Genomic DNA, 21,262 nt, shown 5'->3' with positions numbered 1-21,262 from the left:
CAGTAACCTGCAGGGCTACGGACCTAGAGCTGGTAATTGGGATTAGACTGGATGACCTTTTGTTGGACGGAACAGATATAATGGTAAGTACTGCAGGGAATCGAATATGGCCAGGGTGATCTCCTGGACTAGTTTCGATCGCCTGGATGGGTCGGAGAGGAATTTTCCCAGATTTTTTTCTCCCTAAATTGGCCGGGGTGTTTATCTGGTTTTTGCTTCTCCCAGGAGATCACATTGCTCCGGTTGGGGTGGGGTGTAGAATATTTCAGTATAGGGGTGTCGCAGTTTTGTGAGGCGAACTGGTTGGGCTGGGTGATCTTTGCCTTTCCGCCATTGTTACAGATTTATATGTAACCTTCAGGGCTGCTGACCGAGGGCCGTGCGGCTCTTTGTTAGACGGCGCAGACATGATTGGCCGAAATGTCCGCCTTCTGAGCTATAAATTTCTATGATACTATACATACACACACACAGATGTGGGGTGATCAAAAGAGTAGGGAGAGGATGCAAAGGCTCACTGTCCTCGGGTTGGGCTTTGGGCGATGGGCTTTACAAGCAACACACAATCAAGCACGGATGCACAACCGGTGGGACCGGGAGTGAGAGCGAGACAGGCTTAGCACTCCCCCTCCGTCCACCACATCAATCATGGTTGGCAAAGCGTACAAATGGAAGGGCTCCCGGGAGACTCGGTTTACAGAAATAGCAGCAAGGTCCTTCTTGTCGTTTCCTTCCGTTGAATCTCCCGATGTCCAAATGTCGTAGGGCGATGTCATCTTGAACCTTGGCGCATCCATGCATGGCGTAAAGTGGGGGGCAAGGGGGTAAAATCACCAACACGGACAAGGGCCGACTACCCACCCAAATAAAATGTCTCATCGCTGGAGCAGTGCGCGAGGTTTTCATGGATTCGTCGCCTTTTTGATTCTGTTTTTTGACGCTGGCTTCCTTTCTGCCGTTTGAGGCGATGATTCGATTTCTCCTTCTGTTCTCCTGCACCCGTCCCCGCCCTTCCCACCGGGTTCAGCATCGGTCGTCCTCGTCGGTGTCGGTGAAGGGGTCGGGCACGGCTGTGGCTCCGCATCGCACCACCCGCGTGCGGTAACTCCCGTTGGGCAGCTGCCAGGAGTGGCGGAGGGGCGGGGCAGAGGAGATGGTGTGGGACCGGCCCAGGCTAGTGGCCACTGCCGCCTCAAAGGTGAGCGTCTCCTCGCCTGGGGCCTGGTCCAGGCTGCCTGCGTCGTCGTGCAGGGCCAGCGAGGGCTCCGAGATGTAGCGCAGGGGCGTGGAGTGCTGGCTCTCGCTCTTCTTGCTCAGGCCGGGCGACTCTGTCCACAGGGGCTTGCTGGGCTGCACTCTCAGCGACTGGTAGCGGGCCTCCCTGCTCCTGGGCGTGGCTGGACCGGAGGGAGGTGACAGGGTGTCGGCACGCTGCGCGATGGGAGAATACGAAATGTATGGCCGAGGCTTGGAGGGGGTCTGCGGGAGCTGCCGGCGGCCGTGTTTGGGGGTGCTGGCCCCGGACGTGGAAGGGACAGGGCTTTCACTCACAGAACTGTCGAGCTGCAAATACAGAAAAGAGAAAATGCGTTAAACACAAAAACACCCCTTCACTTCCCACGCGATGGGATTCTCAGAGGGGGGGGGGCACTGAACCTCAATGGTCTGGGGAGGGAGTCACTAATCACCGAGGACCCTGTAATGTGTGCTCACAGGTTTGTAGAGCTGGGCGCTGGAGGGACTGGAGTGCATCATCAACCTCGGCAACCAAATTTTAATTTGACTTGTTTAATGTGTAAAGTTTAATTTGTTCATTTGTCGGTTTCGGTGTCCCTTTAATAAGGGGGCATTTACATAAGAACATAAGAAATAGGAGCAGGAGTAGGCCATATGGCCCCTCGAGCCTGCTCCGCCATTTAATATGATCATGGCTCATCCGATCATGGACTCAGCTCCACTTCCCCGCCCGCTCCCCATAACCCTTTACTCCCTTGTTGTTGAAGAAACTGTCTATTTCTGTCTTAAATTTATTCAATGTCCCAGCTTCCACAGCTCTCTGAGGCAGCGAATTCCACAGATTTACAACCCTCAGAAGAAATTTCTCCTCATTTCTTCTCCTCCTCAGCTTTGTACCAAAGCTGCCATCTTCCCCGTCAGCTCAGAAAACAGCCTGCAAGTGTAAACGTCTGGGGCCTACCTGTCCCCGGGGGTTGAGCAAACTTCCTGGACTGGGGGACCGAGACAGCCTGCGATCCCGGGACCGTCGCTGCGGGTACTGAGCGCGCTCCTCCGAGTTGCAGAGAGATCTGTCAGGTGACAACAGATGCTTCCTTTCTTTGGAACGGCCTCTCTCATGGCTCTCTGCGTACGGGATGTCCCCGGACAGGCGCAAATCGGCTCTCAGCCCTGTGAGAGGGGAAAAGACATCCCTGAGAATTCTGCACTAAAACAATTGCAATGTTATGAACTTTTTAAGGTTGTGACAAGCGATGGTACTGAGACAAAGATAGTTGAAGACAAATCACGTCAGGGTGCCAATAACTGGCTGGAATTTTGGGTTTGATGATTTTGGGACAGTAATGGCAGCAGGGCGGGAAAGTTAGCGCCTCAGTCAGTAACATTGGGCAGCTGGGTCCCAAGTCAGAGGGCGCAGTGCTAAGGAAGGCGTTGTACACCTCTCTGGGGCGTTAGCGTGGGAAACTCCCGAGGTAAAGAGTCGGGCCGGGAGCGCTCCCAGAGAAGCCTGGGGGGGCGAGGTGGGGGATAAAATAACTGAAACCCCCCCCCACAAGAACTTTCCCAAAACGTTGTCCACGCCATCACAACACAAATCGCAAACAAAATTAACAGAAAAATCACGCTTACCTCAGGAGTCCATTACTTACCTCTCCGCTGTCGGTATTGTTGCACTGTCCGATTTCCCAGGCGGTCACTGCGGGGTGCGCTGTGGGGCGGACGGGTCAGGCAAGAGTCACAACTCGTGCCGCTGTCACACCCAGGAGCGTTGCATACCGGCGCGGCATTCCCGGGCGGTGCTACTCCGCACTGCCGCAAAACCGGACCCAGTGATCCCTGCAGGGCGCTGGAGGCTGACCACCCGGACACAACACCTCACCGCCGCCATTGTCGCCACTTCGGGGCGGAGCGCAGAAGACCCGAAAATCTGCCCCTCCATGTTTGAATCCCTCCAATCGGGTTCCCGCCCCTGCCACAGTACTAAAACGCTCTCATCAAAGTCACAAATTACTTCCTTTGTGACTGTGACAAAGGCAAACTATCCCTCCTCATCCTCCTTGACCTGTCTGCAGCCTTTGACAGTTGACCATTCCATCCTCCTCCAATGCCTCTCCACCATCGTCCAGCTGGATGGGACTGCACTCGCCTGGTTCCATTCTTCTCTATCTAATCGTAGTTACAGAATTATCTGCAATGGCTTCTCTTCCCACTCCCGCATCGTTACCTCTGGTGTCCCCGAACGATTTATCCTTGGCCCCCTCCTAGTTCTCATCTACATGTTGCCCCTTGGCGACATCATCCAGTGTCGGTTTCCACATGTACGCTGATGACACCCAGCTCGACCTCAATACCAGTTCTCTCGGTCCCTCCGCGGTATCTAAATTATCAGACTGTTTGTCCGACATCCAGTACTGGATGAGCAGAAATTTTCTCCAAATAAATATTGGGAAGACCGAAGCCTTTATCTTTGGTCCCTGCCACAAATTGCGTTCCCTAACCACTGACACCATCCCTCTCCCCAGCATCAATCGGAGGCTAAACCAGACTGTTTCCAACCTTGGTGTCATATTTGATCCTGAAATGGGCTTCCAACCACATATCCGCGGCATAACTTAAACCGCCTATTTCCACCTCCGTAACATCGCCCGTCTCCCCCCCTGCCTCAGCTCATCCGCTGCTGAAACCCTCATCCATGCCTATCACTTGACTATTCCAACGCACTCCTGGCTGGCCTCCCACATTCTACCCTACGTAAACTTGAGGTGATCCAAAACTCGGCTGCCCATGTCCTAACTCGCACCAAGTCCTGCTCACCCATCACCCCCTGTGCTCGCTGACCTACATTGGCTTCAGGTTAAGCAATGCCTCGATTTCAAAATTCTCATCCGTGTTTTCAAATCCCTCCATGGCCTCGCCCCTCCCTATCTCTGTAATCTCCTCCAGCCTCACAACCCCCCCATCCACCCGGAGATGTCTGCACTCCTCTAATTCTGCCCTCCTGAGCAACCCTGATTATAATCGCTCAACCATTGGTGGCCGTGCCTTCTGTTGCCTGGGCCCCAAGCTCTGGAACTCCCTCCCTAAACCTTTCCACCTCTCTTTGCTCCTTCAAGACGCTCCTTAAAACCTACCTCTGTGACCAGGCTTTTGGTCACCTGCACCAATTTCTTTTTCTGCGGCTCGGTGTCAAATATTTGTCCAATAACACTCCTGTGAAGCACCTTGGGACTTTTTACTACGTTAAAGGTGCTATATAAATATAAGTTATGGTTCTCTTGGTTTGTGACTCACCCTCTCCCTCTGAAACCTAATCGCGTTATGGTCATTGCATGCAAAGCGTTCCTTTGCTGTTATTTCCGATGGCCTCAATGATTTTACCCAAACAAGTCCCAATCCCCAATATATTGTCCTTCATTGTGTGAGCTGCTTCCAGCTTCGAGGTTAATCGCACAATCTCAGAACTGATGAATGACTGGCAGCTCAGGGATTGCAAAATCAAGGCTGAACGATCACCTGAGCTACGAGGTCACCTGTGCTCGACGTTTGGGGTCTGTGAGATTGGTACCGCAGCCCAGCCTTTCCCCGCCGTCCCAAAGTAGCAATCTGTTCACCCAGCGTACTCAGGCCCATGGACACTGCTGTCTCAGCACATCAGCGGGTTACCTGCAGTGGAAGACTGGCTGGTTGACCTCACCGGCCTCGGGCTCCGTTTTTGGTAAAGGTCCTCTGGTCCGGCTGCCTCCAGGGAGTACTCGTTGAGCCAGGTGCCATTCGCGCGATGGCCAGCAAACGTGGAGAATGAGCGCTTCAGTGGGCTTGGGTCTTCAGTTGACTGCCCGGCCACAAGAGGAACAAATACAGAAACCTCGAGTCAGTTGACTGATGCATGCCAGAAAACAATGATTAGCAGCAATGAAGTAACAGGGTTGTCCTACGAGGAGAGATTTTGAGTAGACTAGGCCGATATTCTCTCGTGTTTAGAAGAATGAGAGGGGATCTCATTGAAACATACACAATTCTGACAGGGCTTGACAGGGTAGATGCAGGGAGGATGTTTCCTTTGGCTGGGGAGTCTAGAACCAGGGGTCACAGTCTCAGAATAAGAGGTCGGCCATTTAGGACTGAGATGAGGAGAAACCTCTTCACTCAGAGGGTGGTGAATCTCTGGAATTCTCTACCCCAGAGGGCTGTGGAGACTCAGTCCTTGAGTATATTCCGGAGATCGATAGATTTTTGATTATTAAGGGAATCGAGGGATATGGGAACAGTGCAGGAAAGTGGAGTTGAGGTAGAAGATCAGCCATGATCTCACTGAATGGCGGAGCAGGCTCGAGGGGCCGAATGGCCTCCTCCTGCTCCTAATTCCCATGTTCTTAGATGTACTAACAAGGCATTTTAATATCCAACATTTTCATAACTCGGCCATGCAGTACTTGCAGATTCTCTCTGGGATCTCTACCCTTTTAATACCGATAAACGAGGATTGTCGCTCTTCACCCTCCCTGCCTCCTTGGTGTGTTGTGTCGAGGCTAATTGCAGCGTCTCTTACTCTCGCTCAATTCTTTCCCAGGGCCAGTGGCTCCTTCTCTCAGTCTTCCCTATCTTCTACAATGCACAGACCTTTTAAACCCAAAATTGTTAAGATGTTACATTATGAATGACTTCGCCTTCTCGCCTATTCTTGGTGACACCCTGCACAGTGGGTCTTGGTCCATTCAGCCGTGGCTCAGTGGGCAGCACTCTCGCCTCTGAGTCAGGAGGTTGTAGGTTCAAGTCCCACTCCAGGGACTTGAGCACAAAAATTGAGGCTGACACTCCAGTGTAGTGCTGAGGGAGCTCCGCACTGTCGGAGGTATCATCTTTCAGATGAGACATTAAACCGAGGCCCCGGCTGCCCTCTCAGGTGGATGTAAAATATCCAAAGGTACTATTTCGAAGAAGAGCAGGGGAGTTATTCCCAGTGTCCTGGCCAATATTTATCCCTCAATCAACATAACAAAAACAGATTATCTGGTCATGATCACATTGCTGTCTGTGGGAGCTTGCTGTGCGCAAATTGGCTGCCGCGTTTCCCACATTTCAACAGTGACTACACTCCAAAAGTACTTCATTGGCTGTAAAACACTTTGGGATGTTTGGTGGTCATGAAAGTGGCTATATAAATGTAAGTCTTTCTTTCTATTCCTTACATTTACCCATTAAAAATTTGAAGGCTCTTTACAGCAAGGAAGGGTCGAGAACCAGAGGACACAGATTTAAGGTGATTGGCAGAAGAACCAAAGGCGACATGAGGGAAAACTTTTTTACGCAGCGAGTGGCTCGGATCTGGAATGCTCTGCCTGAAAGAGTGGTGGAGGCAGACTCAATCATGGCTTTCAAAAGGGAGTTGGATAAGTACCTCAAGGGAAAAAAAATTACAGGGGCTACGGGGAAAGGGCGGGGGAGTGGGACTGGCTGAAGTGCTCTTGCAGAGAGCCGGCACGGCCTCGACGGGCCAAATGGCCTTCCGTGCTGTAACTATTCTATGATCCTATGATAAAAGGACAGCCGAGCTCATTACACCTTGAGTCAGTTGAATAATGTACACTAGAAAAGAATGATTAGCAGCACTGAAGTGACAGAGGCAGTACTGCAAGGCCGTGCAGTACCTGCAAATTCTCTCTGGGATCTCTGTCCTTCTCGTTCCACTCAAGCAGGTAAGGTGAAGAAGAGATTCATTAGTGGCTTTTAAATTATGAATAGTTTGACAGAGAGAATAATTAGAGGAGGGGCTGTTTCATCAGATTCGGGAGTCATTGAAGAGGCAGGGGGTGAGGTGGAGGAGTGTAATGTATTTGCTTCATGGGTTCTTTGCTTAAGAATCCATAGCAATACATTGTTATTAAGAACTAGTTGGTTTATTAGCAAAGGTTTAACAATCACACTACACATTACCGGTTCATCCACCAGGCTCACAACCACCTGCCTCATCGTGGATTCCCCCGAACCCAACTGGCTGGGGTTTTATTGAGTCTTGTGAACATCACATGACTGGCTAAGCCACTCCCAACTCAACAGCTCCACCAACCAGTGAGCATGCTCTCAGGGGCACACATTACATGGGGGTGGGGGGAGTGGAGTCATTAATGTAATAGTAAAGGGAGTGAGGGGAGGGGTTGCGAGACATTTCTTTACACCACTGTACAAACTTAAAAAAGAATCACAGACTGGAGACAGACTGCAGATTTACCTCAGACTCGAGCTCAAGTCGAGGCATGGACACGGCTCGGCCTTGGCTTTCGATGGGGAGGTAATGGCCGTTGTGAGGATATTCCAGTTTCCCTTTCTCTAGTTCCTGTATATAACAAATCAAAAAACAGATCATCTAATTAATGCAATATATTCAATTAAAAGGTTATCTACAGATTGGGCTGGAATTTCGGCTCCTCATTTCCCATACAGCGGGAGCCTCTTAACAGCAAGAGCAGACACTGACGACTTGATCCAACACCGCCACCTGCGTGTTCGAAGACCAGACCCTCAAATCTGCCACCAAGCTCATGGTCGACAGGACTGTAGTAATACCCGCCCTCCTGTATGCCTCAGAGACATGGACCATGTACAGTAGACACCTCAAGTCGCTGGAGAAATACCACCAAAGATGCCTCCGCAAGATCCTGCAAATCCCCTGGGAGGACAGATGCACAAACATTAGCGTCCTCGACCAGGCCAACATCTCCAGCATCGAAGCACTGACCACACTTGATCAGCTCCACTGGGCAGGCCACATTGTTCGCATGCCAGACACGAGACTCCCAAAGCAAGCGCTCTACTCGGAACTCTTTCACGGCAAACGAGCCGAAGGTGGGCAGCGGAAACGTTACGACGACACCCTCAAAGCCTCCTTGATAAAGTGCAACATCCCCACTGACACCTGGGAGTCCCTGGCCAAAGACAGCCCTAAGTGGAGGAAGGTGCTAAGCTCCTCGAGTCTCATCGTCGGGAACATGCAAAAATCAAGCGCAGGCAGCGGAAAGAGCGTGCGGCAAACCTGTCCCACACATCCCTTCCCTCAACGACTATCTGTCCCACCTGTGACAGGGACTGTGGTTCTCGTATTGGACTGTTCAGCCACCTAAGAACTCATTTTTAGAGAGGAAGCAAGTCTTCCTCGATTCCTCCTATGATGATGATGATGTGTTGTGTCCGGGTGGTCAGCCTCCAGCGCCCTGCAGGGATCCCTGGGTCCGGTTTTGCGGCGGTGCGGAGTAGCACCGCCCGGGAATGCCGCGCCGGTATGCAACGCTCCTGGGTGTGACAGCGGCACGAGTTGTGACTCTTGCCTGACCCGTCCGCCCCACAGCGCACCCCGCAGTGACCGCCTGGGAAATCGGACAGTGCAACAATACCGACAGCGGAGAGGTTAGTAATGGACTCCTGAGGTAAGCGTGATTGGTTTATTGTTTAATTTTGTTTGCGATTTGTGTTGTGATGGCATGGACAATGTTTTGGGACTGTTTTTGTGGGGGGGGGTTTCACGTTTCTCACCCGCCCGACCCTCGCCCCCAGGCATCGCTTGGAGAGCTCCCGGCCCGGAACTTTAGCTCGGGAGTTTTCTGTGCTGACGCCCAAGAGAGGTGTGCAACACCTTGGTAATGTGTACACACCCCGGGTAATCTGTATACACCCCGGGTAATTTGTACACACCCCGGGTAATCTGTACACACTCCGGGTAATCTGTACACACTCCGGGTAATCTGTACACACCCCAGGTTATCTGTACATACCCCCATTATCTGTACATACCCCCGTTATCTGGACCAACCCCGATAATCTGGACACACCCCGATAATCTGGACACACCCCGATAATCTGGACACACCCCGATATTTTGTACACAACCTGCGTAATCTGAACGCACCAACCAATCTGTACACACCCCGATAATCTGTACACACCCCGATATTCTGAACACAACCTGCGTAATCTGGACACAACAATCTGTACACACCCCGATAATCTGTACACACCCCGGGTAATCTGGACACACCCTGATATTCTGTACACAACCTGCGTAATCTGAACGCACCAATCTGTGCACACTCCGGTAATCTGTACACACCCCGTAATGTGTACATGCCCTTGCTAATGTCCCTACATCTTCCTGTTACGTCAGTGCCCCGCTGCCCATCACAATGTTGTACCCACCACGCTCCATGGTCACAGGGAGTAACTCACTCACACCGTGTAACCCCCCCGAGCCGTTCCCAGTCGCCCCGTGTACCTCGGTCCACTTTAAGCGGGGACGTGACTAGAGGCTGGGTCCATACCTTTCGCCGCTGATCGTGGAATTCCTCTGCCAGGCCCGTTGACGTACTGTGTTGCTGGAACATGACGGCTGAGTGCAGTGGCACCAGTGGAGCAAACTCGCTCCTGCTGTCCCTGTGGGCGCATTAGAAAGGCAGACATAAAGAACTTGTATTCATGTTGCTGCTTTCACAACCTCAGGATGTCCCAAAGCATCTATGCGGCCAATGAAGTACTTTTCGAGTGTAGTCACTGTTGTAATGTGGGAAACGCGGCAGCCAATTTGCGCACAGCAAGCTCCCACGAACAGCAATGTGATAATGGCCAGATGTTTGTGATGTTGGTTAAGGGATAAATATTGTCCAGGACACCAGGGATAACTCCCCGGCTCTTCTTTGAAGAGTGCCACGGGATCTTTTACATCCACCTGAGAAAGCAAACGGGGTCTCGGTTTAACGTCTCATCCGAAAGCCGGCACCTCCAACATTGCAGCGCTCCCTCAGCACTGCACTGGGAGTGTCAGCCTAGATTTATGTGATCGAAAGTCTCTGGAATGGGTCTTGAACCCACAACCTTCTGACTCAGAGGCAACAGTGCTACCCACTGAGCCACGGCTGACAGTATATTATACAACATATAATAGGGTTTAGGTAGCATGTTACAGGGGCCACCCCGACCTGTGAGAGAACACCTCCGCAGGTCGGGGCTATAAATAGAGCTGGAGCGAGCCACTACAGCTTCCAGCACGAGCCAACACAAATATGCGACGGCTTCGAGGTGGGCGACTGGGTGACGTCATCAGGACACAAGTCGCCGTTTGGAGCGTGGGCAGGAGCATTGACGGGGCCCTGGTACAGCAGAGGAGCGGGAAGATCATGGCGGAGGTGCGACAAGTGATCGCGATGGAGGTGCGATGAGTGATTGAGGCGGAGGAGCGATGAGGGATTGTGGCTGAGATTTGGTGGGTGATCGTGGCGGAGGTTCGGCAAATGTTTGTGGCGGAGGAGTGGCGAGAGATCGTGGCAGAGGTGCGGTGCATGAGGGTACGGGGCCCAGAAGAGCCGAGGGCCCAGGGGCAGCACGGGCCTGCCCACGCTGCGATATGTGAGCACACTAGGTCCATGCAGCAGAGCAGGTCTCCAGTTATTCTGGTTAACCCTTGCCACTGGACCAAGACCTAGCTCTGTCAAGCCCTCTGGGGGGGCTGGTGTGCAACGGCCAACCCACGTTAAAAAAATCCACACACAGGCATCTTTCACCCCCTCATCTGGAGTTCAGGACTGGAACATCGGGTCCTTCATCGAAACATCTGTGAACTTGTGTGGAAGCAATTCATCCTCGTTCGAGGGACCGCCCATATGTGTGACAGTGTGCGCAGCCCCTCCTTGCACTCAGAAGTGTATGTAGAGCCAAAGAGCATCGGCCCTTATAATTATCTGCACTGACTCTCCCAGTGAGCAAGGGTCCATAATAACAGGAGCACAGGAACACTGGATTTACCCGAGAGAGGGGTGAGGTGAGAGGGGGGCGGGGGGGGGGTGAGACGGGGAGAAGGGTCAAGTGGAGCATTCCTATTAGCACATGCCTATACATTGTGCAGGGCGGGTGAATAACTCTCTCAGATTCTCAATCTCCCTCAAAAAAGCTGTTGAGGCTGGGCGGGGGGTGGGGTGGGGTGGTGGGGGGGGCGGTGGAGGGTGGGCGGGGCGGGGGGCAATTGTAAATTTCAAAAGAAGGAAGCTGAGATTTTTGCTGGGTAAGGGTATTAAGGATTATGGAATGGTTACGGACAGAAAGAGTTAAGATACAGATCAGCCCTGATCTAATCGAATGGTGGAACAGGTTCTGTAATGTTACTAATCTTCAAAAAACACAGACCATGAACTAAAAATTGATTGATACAAAGCTTTCTAATGAAGCTGGACAATTAAGGACATTCTGTGGTCAGGAACAAAAACTGACTTCATGCAGAACAAGAATGGAGTTGTTACGTGAGGCCCTGAAGTTGATTGACCAGGGTGGGGAAACAGCCACTGGAGACACCAAGTCTGTAATAAGACCAGACAACAAAGGACCCCCCACAAAGTGCACATTTTGGGGCTAACAGCATTTCAGCATAAGGAAACATCTTTTGCATTGTCGACTCCGTGTGCAAATTCAAGCCTGTCACCAACCAGTTAATCAGATCGAAAACACGAATTTTGTTGCAGCGGGAAACTTATTCTAAAACCTGGATATAAATATATGGGATGCAGACACACAAGCAGGATGAAGCAACAGCAAGGAGGGAACGCAGAAAGAAACAGCAGAAATGGGAGGAAGCGACAAAAGGACATGCCAGGAACAGGTACTGCAGAGAACGGACAGAAGAGCTACAGCCAGGGCTGGCAATTGTATGTCGAAAGTAAGTTTCTCTCAGAAGTCTAGTCTTGTAGCTTTTAGTCGGTTTTTGTTGCATAATAAAACGGACACTGGGTTAAGCCTAAATGTTGTGGCACGTGTTCTCCTTTCCCACTATAAGTTCCCAGGTCTAAGAATCAGAGAAGAGTGAACAAAACAAACTCTTTATGGCTCGAAGGGCTGAATGGCCTCCTCCTGCTCCTGTGTTTCGCCTGGGTGAGGGAACGGTGGTGAGGGAACGGTTAGCTTGGGACAAGCCCGAGGTAAAAGCATCGCAATGCCCTCGAGTGAGTAAGAGCCGATAGTTCGACGGAAGCCTTTCACACCGTTTCAAGGAATGGTAATGTCTGGTCGGCAGCGCAGCAACGATGTGGAACTTACATGTCTGGCTGCAGAAAGGGCAGTGCTTTCGTGCTTGAGATAATCTGCGGCGGCAGAGAGGAAGCATCCATGCGCTGGAACATGGGGGTTCGATTCTGAGCAAAGACACAACTTACATTCATTATGGCACCTCGCATGCCCCAAAGAACACGATGTCCCGAGCACAGAATCAGCCCATTCGGCCCAACCAGTTCATGCTACTGTTTATACTCCACACGGACATCCTCCCACTCTAGTTACCACTTCCCACCTTCTGCGCTATCCCTCTATCCCCTTCTCCCTCACGCGCGTTAGACTATGGGATTTAATCTCAGGCACATGTGAAGCCGCTAGTCTCCCTCTCTCCCACCCACCCTCTCCCTCACCCACCCTCTCCCTCTCTCCCACCCTCTCCCTCTCTCCCACCCACCCTTTCCCTCCCTCTCTCCCACCCACCCTCTCCCTCTCTCCCACCCACCCTCTCCCTCTCTCCCACCCACCCTCTCCCTCTCTCCCACCCACCCTCTCCCTCTCTCCCACCCACCCTCTCCCTCTCTCCCACCCACCCTCTCCCTCTCTCACACCCACCCTCTCCCTCTCTCACACCCACCCTCTCCCCCTCTCTCACACCCACCCTCTCCCTCTCTCTCACACCCACCCTCTCCCTCTCTCTCACCCACCCTCTCCCTCTCTCTCACCCACCCTCTCCCTCTCTCTCACCCACCCTCTCCCTCTCTCTCACCCACCCTCTCCCTCTCTCTCACCCACCCTCTCCCTCTCTCTCACCCACCCTCTCCCTCTCTCTCACCCACCCTCTCCCTTTCCCTCACCCACCCTCTCCCTCACCCACCCATCCTTTCCCTCACCCACCCTCTCCTCTCCCACTCTCTCCCACCCTCTCCCTCTCTCTCACCCACCCTCTCCCTCACCCACCCTCTCCCTCTCCCCCATCCACCCTCTCCCTCCCCCACCCTCTCCCTCCCTCTCCCTCACCCACCCTCTCCCTCACCCACCCTCTCCCTCACCCACCCTCTCCCTCACCCTCTCCCTCTCTCTCACCCAACCTCTCCCTCTCTCTCACCCACCCTCTCCCTCTCTCTCACCCATCCTCTCCCTCTCTCTCACCCACCCTCTCCCTCTCTCTCACCCACCCTCTCCCTCTCTCTCACCCACCCTCTCCCTCTCTCTCACCCACCCTCTCTCTCCCTCTCCCACCCTCTCCCTCACCCACTCTCTCCCCTCACCCACCCTCTCCCTCTCCCCCTACCTTATTCCACCTTCTCCCTCTCCCACCCTTTCCCTCACCCACCCCCACCCTCTCCCTCACCCACCCACCCCCACCCTCTCCCTCACCCATTCACTCTCCCCCACCCACCCTCTCCCACACCCGATTACACCCATTCCCTTTCCCTCTCCCTCATCCACTCTCTCCCCCCCCCCCCATTACTCCCTCTCCCCCACTCTATTCCATCCTCTCCCTCTCCCCCACTCTATTACACCCTCTCCCTCTCCCCCACCCTATTGCACCCATTCCCTCTCCCCCACCCTATTGCACCCTCTCCCTCTCCCCCGCTCTGTGTTCTGTTTGTGTGTCAGATTCCCAGTGTCTGTGCTATGTTATTTATTGGTATGGTTGAGTGGAGCCCGATATCTTTGCCCTGGCACAGTACCTGCTCCTCCTGTATTTTCTGGTACTTCTTGGTCTTACTCTGTCTGTAGTAATCCATGATCATCATGGCGGCATAGATTTTCCCAATGGTCAGGTCCGTATCTGGAGGAAAAGATAAGAACATAAGAAATAGGAGCAGGACTCAGCCATTTGGCCCCTCGAGCCTGCTCCACCATTTAATATGATCATGGCTGCCCCGATCATGGACTCAGCTCCACTTCCCTGACCGTTCCCCATAACCCTTCACTCCCTTATGCAAAAATCTGTCTATCTCCACCTTAAATATATTCAATGACCCAGTCTTCACAGCTCTCTGGGGCAGAGAATTCTACAGATTTACAACCCTCAGAGAAGAAATTCCTCCTCATTTCCATTTTAAATAGGTGGCCCCTTATTCTGAAACTATGACCCCTAGTTCTAGATTCCCCTGCGAGGGGAAACATCCTCTCTGCATCTACCCTGTCAAACCTCCTCAGAATCTTATATGTTTCAATAAGATCACCTCTCATTCTTCTAAACTCCAATGAGTATAGGCCCAACCTACTCAATCTTTCTTCATATGACAACCCCTTCATCTCAGGAATCAACCTCGTGAACCTTCTCTGAACTGTCTCCAATGCAAGTATATAATTTCTTAAATAAGGAGACCCAAACTGTACGCAGTACTCCAGGTGTGGCCTCATCAATACCCTGTACAGATGTAGCAGGACTTCCCTGCTTTTATACTCTATCCCCCTTGCAATAAAGGCCAACATTCCATTTGCCTTCCTGATTACTTGCTGTACCTGCATACTAACTTTTTGTATTTCATGCATAAGGACCCCCAGGTCACTCTGTACCGCAGCATTTTGTAATCATTCTCCATGTAAGTAATAATTTGCTTTTTTTTTCCTACCAAAGTGGATAACCTCACATTTTCCCACATTATACTCCATCTGCCAAATTTTTGCCCACTCACTTAGCCTGTCTATGTCCCTTTGCAGATTATTTGCATCCTCCCCACAACTTGATTTCCCATCCATCTTTGTATCATCAGCAAACTTGGCTACGTTACACTCGGTCCCTTCATCCAAATCATTAATGTAGATTGTAAATAGTTGAGGCCCCAGAAGTGATCCCTGCAGCACCCCACTAGTTACTGATTGCCAACCTGATATTCATTAGTCCAGAGATCAGGCACAGCACAAACATATGCACTGATTAGAGCTAAACAGTAAAACCACGGTTACATTACATCTAGCAGATGCTTAGGTAAGACCAGGAACCATCCCTGCTCACTCAGTATGTACATGCATTGTTCAGTGTGGCACTGAGTCACACAGACTATGCAGGTCCCTGGCGCAATCCCCGGTAAATATTAAGTTAGCTTGGCTCAGCCATAGGCCCACATTGGGGACTAGGTCAGGAGGCCCAGGGCAGTCTGAGGAGCTCGGGTTAAAGGTCAGGAGGCCCAGGGCAGTCTGAAGAGCTCGGGTTAAAGGTCAGGAGGCCCAGAGCAGTCTGAGGAGATCGGGTTAAAGAGCAGGAGACCCCATCTTCATTTTATATTTATGTGCAGTGAAAATTTGAGTTTCTTTGGATTTGCAATTCGGAAATCCATAATTGTGTTTGTGAATCCTGAAATGATGTGGGGAGAGTCGTCACTCGTGAGTCTGATAGATAAAGTGTGAGGGTGAAGTGACAGGTCTGTACTGTCAGTGCCTGTCACATAGTCCATCACATTTATACACTGTCCAGAGGAAATCGAGGATCTAGGATGCGCTGTAGCTGACTCCGCCCTGAGAAGGGGACAGTCGCCCACTGTAAAGTTCTGTCCCCTCAGTACAGATTCACACGAGGCATGTAGTGAAGTCAAGGTCACTCTGGACCTGCACCCTTATTTCACTGCTCTGGAATGCTGCACTTGCCTGAGACCTGTCCTTATATACCTCTCTCTTGCAAGTGCACCCCTGGTGGTAAGGTATGCTGGTGGTTACAGGTCATATCTTATTACAGTCATGTATAGCATGTTAGGATACAGTTATATATAATAATGTAAGATACATGACATCACCCTCCCCCAAGCTCTTATTGTCTTTACAGGTTCAGTCTCTCAGGTGGTCTACGCTCTCGCGTGGAGCGTCTGAGTTGTGGTTCAGTTATTTGTCTTGGTGTCTGTTTTTCTTTGGCTGTGGTTGCTGGTATCTCGCCTGGGCTGTCTGTTTCGATTGATGTGATTGTTGTTGACTCGCCTGGGCTGTCTGTTGGGATTGCAGCGTGGAACCTTGGATTTTAAGCAAACCTTGTTTAATGATTTGCACTGCTCTCTCCGCCTGGCCGTTGGAGGCCGGCTTGAACGGTGCCGTCTTGACGTGATTTATGCCGTAGTCAATTATAAAGTCTTGGAATTCTGCGCTGGTGAAGCATGGACCATTGTCACTGACCAATATGTCAGGGATTCCGTGCGATGCAAACATGGTTGCGAGGCTCTCCACAGTGGTGGAGGTTGTGCTCGAGTTTAAAATGGTGCATTCGATCCACTTTGAAAATGCATCTACAACTACGAGGAACATTTTTCCCATGAATGGGCCTGCATAGTCTACGTGCACCAGCGACCACGGTTTGGTAGGCCAGGGCCAGAGGCTCAGTGGAGCCTCCCTGGGGGCATTACTGAGTTGGGCACAAATGGTGCACCTTCGGACGCAGAGCTCCAAGTCTGCATCAATACCAGGCCACCAGACGTGGGTTCTGGCTATGGCCTTCATGAGAACGATCCCTGGGTGCTTGCGGTGGAGCTCCCGGACAAATGCCTCTCTGCCTCGTATCAGGCAGTCTGCTTGTAGTGATAGCTCATGCATGCGCCTGTGAAAGGGTTTTAATTCCTCGGGGCAGGCATCGCAAGCCTCTGCCCAGTCACCGGTTAGGACACGTCTTTTTACTAAGGATAACGTGGGGTCGCTGGCCGTCCAGGCTCTGATTTGGCGAGCCATCATGAGCGAACCTGTGGACTCAAAGGCATTGATTGCCATGACTATCTCACAGTCCTGTTCGTCAGACCCTTCCGTGGTCGCCAGGGGTAGCCTGCTGAGCGCGTCGGCACAGTTGTCTGTGCCTGGTCTGTGCCTTATGGTGTAGTCGTAGGACGCCAGCATGTGTGCCCACTGTTGAATTTGCGCCGAGGCGTTGGCGTTTATTGCCTTGCTCTTGGATAGGAGGGACGTGAGGGGCTTGTGGTCAGTTTCTAATGCGAACTTGGCCCCGAAAAGGTATTGGTGCATCTTTTTGACACCATACATGCATGCGAGCGCCTCCTTCTCTGCCATTCCGTACCCGCGCTCTGCCCGCAAAAGTGACCTGGAGGCATTAGCTATGGGTTGTAATTTGCCCGCACTATTGACATGTTGCAAAATGCACCCGACCCCGTACGCTGACGCATCGCATGTGAGAACTAGCTTTTTACCTGGGTCAACGAAAGTCAAAACACTGTTGGAACACAGAAGGTTGCGTGCCTTACAGAAGGTTGCGTGCCTTATTGAAGGTGCGCTCCTGGGCGTCCCCCCAAAACTAATCGCACCCCTTCCTGAGTAGCACATGGAGAGGCTCCAGCAGCGTGCTTAAGTTCTGCATAAAGTTCCCAAAGTAATTGAGTAGTCTGAGAAAGGCGCGCAGTTCTGAGACATTCCAGGGCCTGGGTGCCAGGCGAATTGCTTCTGTTTTGGACTCTGTTGGGCGGATTCCATCAGCGGCAATCCTTCTGCCCAAAAATTCAACCTCGGGTGCGAGAAACAGGCACTTGGATTTCTTGACTCGTAGGCCTACCCGATCCAACCGCTTTAGTACTTCCTCCAAATTACGGAGATGGGATAAGTATGTCGTCTTGAAATACAACTGTCCTCGGGATGGACTTGAGCAGGCTCTCCATGTTGCGCTGGAATATGGCAGCTGCCGACCTGATGCCGAATGGGCATCGATTGTACATGAAAAGGCCTCGATGTGTGTTGATGGTGGTGAGTAGCTTGGATTCCTCGGTCAATTCTTGCGTCATATACGCAGATATGAGGTCTAGTTTTGAGAAAAGTTTACCTCCAGCCCAATGTGGCAAATAAGTCCTCCGCTCTAGGCAGCGGGTACTGGTCCTGTAGAGAGACTCTGTTTATGGTAGATTTGTACTCCCCACAGATTCGTATGGATCCATCAGGCTTCATGACTGGGACGATGGGACTTGCCCAGTCGCTAAATTCCACAGGTGATATAATGCCTTCCCGCAGAAGCCTGTCTAGTTCGTGTTCAATCTTTTCCCTCATCACATAGGGTACAGCTCTGGCCTTGTGATGGACCGGTCTAGCATCCTGTGTGATGTAGATTTTGACTTTGGCCCCTTTGAAAGTGCCCACACCTGGCTGAAAGAGATGTTCAAATCGCTTTATAACTGTTGAGCAGGAGGTCCGTTCCTCTAATGACATGGCATGGACATCATCCCATTTCCAGTTTAGTTTTGCCAGCCAGCTTCTCCACAGCAGTGCTGGGGGGTCTCCGGGGACAATCCACAGGGGAAGTCGGTTCACTGTCCCTTTGTGTGTGACAGAGAGCGTGGCGCTGCCGAGGACTGGTACGATTTCTTTGGTACAGGTCCTTAGTTTGGTGTCGACCCTCGTGAGTTTTGGTCTGTCTCTTTTATGCGGCCACAGTTATTCAAATTGTTAAGCGCCCATGAGAGATTGACTCGCTCCCGTATCCAGCTCCATGTTGACAGATATCCTGTTGAGTAGGACCCTCATCATTATAGGAGGCATCCTGTTGTAGGAGCAGTGGCCATTGATCGTGTTGACTCGCTGTACATCGGTGTCCCGGGTACTGTCCCCACCGTCTTCTGGTCCGCTTTCCGACCCATCCGATTCGTATACCAGCCGAGCTGCCATTTTTTTGCACATGCAGGCCAAATGCCCTGTATATTCACAGTTCCTGCAAACAGCCTGCTGAAATCGACATCCCCTTGACGAGTGCCCACCCCCACACCTCCAGCACAGACCTGTTCCATTGTTCATAGTGTTCCCAAAGAATGAGCTGTGTCTGGCTGATCTCTCTTGAGCTTCTCTCAGTTTGTAGTTGATTGCTCGCATTGTAGGTTGATGAGGTGTGAACGGCCGTTCCTGTGGCCCTTGATGGCTTCTGCCTGCTGTCAAGAGCCTGTTCTCCCAGTTTTGTCTGTGTGTGGGGGTAGCAGCTTGTTTAGTGCTGTGAACTTCTTGTGCTGATATTTCGTTAGTTGTCGTACCTGCATTGTAAATCAACCTCGTTTCTTCTTCCCCTACCAAGAATGTCTGTGCAACCAGTGCTGCTGCCTCTAAGGTCAGGTTCTTGAGTTTTCGGAATATGCCTGCGTGGCCTATTCCTTCAATGAAAAAGTCTCTCAGCATTTCTCTCCTCAGTTCATCGGAGAATTCACATAAACTAGCCAACCTCCGAAGTTCCGCCACGAAGTCGGGTATGTTCTGTCCCACACAGCGTCTGTAGTTGTAGAACCTGTGTCTGGCCATGTGTAGGCTGCTCGCTGGCTTCAGGTGGTCTCTTACCAGTGTGCTCAATTCTTCAAACGACTTGCTTGCTGGTTTCTCGGGTGCCAACAGATCCTTCATTAAAGCGTATGTTTTCAAGCCACAGCTGGTCAAGAGATGGGCTCTTCTCTTGTCTGCCTTATCGTCGCCTAACCAGTCTTTGGTTACAACACTTTGCTACAGTCTTTCTATAAAGTCCTCCCAATTGTCTCCCGCATTGTACTTTTCATCTGATCCGTTGTTCGCCATTCTGTGGATTCTGTAATCCAGTAACTCGTCGCCAATGTAAAGTCCTGTCCCCTCAGTACAGATTCACACGAGGCATGTAGTGAAGTCAAGGTCACTGTGGACCTGCACCTTTATTTCACAGTTCTGGAATGCTGCACTTACCTGAGACCTGTCCTTATATACCTGTCTCTTGCAAGTGCACCCCTGGTGGTAAGGTATGCTGGTGGTTACAGGTCATATCTTATTACAGTCCTGTATAGCATGTTAGGATACAGTTATATATAATAATGTAAGATACATGACACCCAGGAAATGCTTTACATACCGGTGTGTATGGGAACCAGGAGGTCCAGTGTCTTCTGCGAGAGGTGAGGCCAAATCGTCATGATCTCCTTTCGTAGCTCAGCATCCAGCTGTTGTTTGTCCGCTCCACCTGACACAGAGAACATTCCGGAATCACACATCACTATGCATCTGGCTATAACCTACAACCTGGAGGGCAGCCCAGAGTGTACAAATATCTCCCTGAGGAAGAGGGACTGAGAGACACAAGTCAGTGTACAGATAGCTCCCTGGGGGAGAGGGATTGAGAGACACCGGTCAGTGTACAGATATATCCCTGAGGGAAAGTGATTGAGAGACACCGGTCAGTGTACAGATATCTCCCTGAGGGAGAGGGACTGAGAGACACCAGTCAGTGTACAGATATCTCCCTAAGGGAGAGGGACTGAGGGACACCAGTCAGTGTACAGATATCTCCCTGAGGGAGAGGGACTAAGAGACATCAGTCAGTGTACAGATATCTCCCCGAGAGAGAGGGACTGAGAGACACCAGTCAGTGTACAGATATCTCCCTGAGGGAGAGGGACTGAGAGACCCCAGTCAGTGTACAGATAACTCGCGAAGAGAGGTACTAAGACCCCAGTGTACAGATATCTTCTTGAGGCAGGGAAAGAGAGACCACAGTCGGTGTACATATATCTGCTTCAAAGAAGGATATAACATCAGAAATAGGAGCAAAGTAGGCCATACGGCCTCTTGAGCCAGCTCTGCCATTCAATAAGATCATGGGCGATGGTTATGGTGAGAGGGTGGGGATGAGGGTTATGGTGAGAGGGTGGGGTGAGGGTTATGGTGAGAGGGTGGAGGTGGGGGATATGGTGAGAGGGTGGGGGTGAGGGTTATGGTGAGAGGGTGCGGGTGAGGGTTATGGTGAGAGGGTGGGGGTGAGGGTTATGGTGAGAGGATGGGGGTGAGGGTTATGGTGAGGGTGGAGGTGGGGGATATGGTGAGAGGGTGGGGGTGAGGGTTATGGTGAGAGGGTGGGGGTGAGGGTTATAGTGAGAGGGTGGGGGTAAGGGATATGGTGAGAGGGTGGGGGTGGGGGTTATGGTGAGAGGGTGGGGATGAGGGTTATGGTGAGAAGGTGGGGGTGAGGGTTATGGTGAGAGGGTGGGGGTGAGGGTTATAGTGAGAGGGTGGGGGTAAGGGATATGATGAGAGGGTGAGAGTCACTCCTTAAAACTCACCTCATTGACCAAGCTTTTGG

At 51.6% G+C, this 21,262-nt stretch overlaps 1 protein-coding gene across 1 annotated transcript in view; it reads right to left on the bottom strand.

The window, feature by feature from the left end:
* Positions 1-994: 994 nt before the first annotated feature.
* Positions 995-21,262, bottom strand: part of LOC139268197 (probable voltage-dependent R-type calcium channel subunit alpha-1E) — a 952,421-nt gene continuing 932,153 nt past the window's right edge. The window contains exons 14-21 of the mRNA XM_070886246.1: positions 20,039-20,146; positions 13,953-14,053; positions 12,304-12,398; positions 9,546-9,657; positions 7,466-7,570; positions 4,900-5,068; positions 2,198-2,406; positions 995-1,563 (exon numbers count right to left, since the gene is read on the bottom strand). Of these exons, the coding sequence (XP_070742347.1) occupies positions 1,024-1,563; positions 2,198-2,406; positions 4,900-5,068; positions 7,466-7,570; positions 9,546-9,657; positions 12,304-12,398; positions 13,953-14,053; positions 20,039-20,146 (1,439 nt within the window). The 3' untranslated portion in view covers positions 995-1,023. The remainder of the gene's footprint in view (positions 1,564-2,197; positions 2,407-4,899; positions 5,069-7,465; positions 7,571-9,545; positions 9,658-12,303; positions 12,399-13,952; positions 14,054-20,038; positions 20,147-21,262) is intronic.

Source organism: Pristiophorus japonicus, chromosome 8, assembly GCF_044704955.1.
Source record: "Pristiophorus japonicus isolate sPriJap1 chromosome 8, sPriJap1.hap1, whole genome shotgun sequence".
NCBI lineage: Eukaryota > Metazoa > Chordata > Chondrichthyes > Pristiophoridae > Pristiophorus > Pristiophorus japonicus.
The sequence above is the reverse complement of the archived record's forward strand: the minus strand, read 5'-3'. Positions and strand labels throughout refer to the sequence as shown.